The sequence below is a fragment of the Equus quagga genome, chromosome 15 (assembly GCF_021613505.1).
Source record: "Equus quagga isolate Etosha38 chromosome 15, UCLA_HA_Equagga_1.0, whole genome shotgun sequence".
Taxonomy (NCBI): Eukaryota; Metazoa; Chordata; class Mammalia; order Perissodactyla; family Equidae; genus Equus; species Equus quagga.
Window position 1 is genome coordinate 35,980,507 of NC_060281.1, and position 1,480 is coordinate 35,981,986.

Consider the following 1,480-nt stretch of genomic DNA (forward strand, 5'->3'; position numbering starts at 1 on the left):
GTCCCCGGTACATAGTTGTACATTCTAGTTTTAAGTCTCAGAAGACTACTCTTAACCACAAGATAACTATATTGACTATAGTTAATTTTGGTGTTGAATTATGCATTATAATGAATCCAAATTCAGTTTGGTTCCAATAAGAATATTCAATAATTATCTATTAACTATTTTCTATTTTCAATTTGTTTAGGAATGAAAAATAGACGAGTTGTCATGAATTGGGCAAATGAGAGCTCCCCAAAAGAGTTTATACTACTTGGCTTTTCAGACAGGCCCTGGCTACAAATGCCTCTTTTTGTTCTCCTATTAGTATCATACACAATCACCATCTTTGGCAATGTGTCCATCATGATGGTGTGCATTCTGGATCCCAAACTTCATACACCCATGTACTTCTTTCTCACTAATCTCTCCATCTTAGATCTCTGTTATACCACAAGCACAGTCCCTCATATGTTGATAAACATTTGTCGCAACAAAAAGACCATCAGCTATGGTGGCTGTGTGGCTCAACTCATCATCTTCCTGGCCCTGGGTGCTACTGAGTGTCTCCTCCTGGCTGTCATGTCCTTTGACAGATATGTGGCGATTTGCAGACCCCTCCGCTACATAGTCATCATGAATCATTGGTTCTGCTTAAGGATGGTGGCCTTTTCATGGTTCACTGGCTTCAGCAACTCAGTGTTGCAGTCTTCCTTGACCCTTAACATGCCACGCTGTGGTCGTCAGGAAGTGGACCACTTTTTCTGTGAGGTTCCTGCCCTTCTCAAGTTGTCATGTGCTGACACAAGACCTATTGAGAATGAACTCTTTTTCTTTAGTGTATTAATTCTGTTAATTCCTGTGACTTTGATCCTCATCTCCTATGGCTTCATAGCTCAAGCAGTACTGAGAATCAGGTCAGCCGAAGGACGAAAAAAAGCTTTTGGAACATGTGGGTCCCACATGGTTGTGGTGTCTCTCTTTTTTGGAACAGCCATCTACATGTATCTACAACCACCTTCATCTACATCTAAAGACTGGGGAAAGATGGTTTCCCTCTTCTATGGGATCATCACACCCATGTTGAACCCTCTCATCTATAGCCTTAGAAATAAAGATATGAAGGAGGCCTTCAAGAGAGTGATGAGCATCACTTTTTTCTATAAGAAATGAGAAGCACTCCATTGTGATGAGGATCTTCTGTCTCTCCTTATCCTTGAAGATGGTAATAATGCCTGAACCAATTTTTCTATTTTTCAGGTCTTATGATTTCGTTGAATTCTACCGTTAGAAAAGTTTTCTTTCTTCAGGAAGCAATGTTAAGACCATAACATACCCTTTCTAAATAAAAAACTCCTTAGCTTTCCTTAAGTTCCCCGAATGCACTTTGCTCCTTGGAGCCAAGTCATGCTAATTTCCTCCTATCAATGTCAGACTAGTTAGAACACTTGGATGGTTTACATTTCCATTTATATACTATTTATTCCAGAGCCATCTT

At 39.8% G+C, this 1,480-nt stretch overlaps 1 protein-coding gene across 1 annotated transcript; it reads left to right on the forward strand.

The window, feature by feature from the left end:
• Positions 1 to 213: 213 nt before the first annotated feature.
• On the forward strand, positions 214 to 1,155 carry LOC124227302 (putative olfactory receptor 2B3). The gene has a single exon (XM_046641178.1). It carries the CDS (start codon positions 214 to 216, stop codon positions 1,153 to 1,155), a length of 942 nt encoding a protein of 313 aa, XP_046497134.1.
• Positions 1,156 to 1,480: the final 325 nt, after the last annotated feature.

Bases quoted from the DNA above. Each gene is read 5' to 3' on its own strand.
- LOC124227302 (XM_046641178.1), top strand. From the start codon at position 214: ATGAATTGGGCAAATGAGAGCTCCCCAAAAGAGTTTATACTACTTGGC.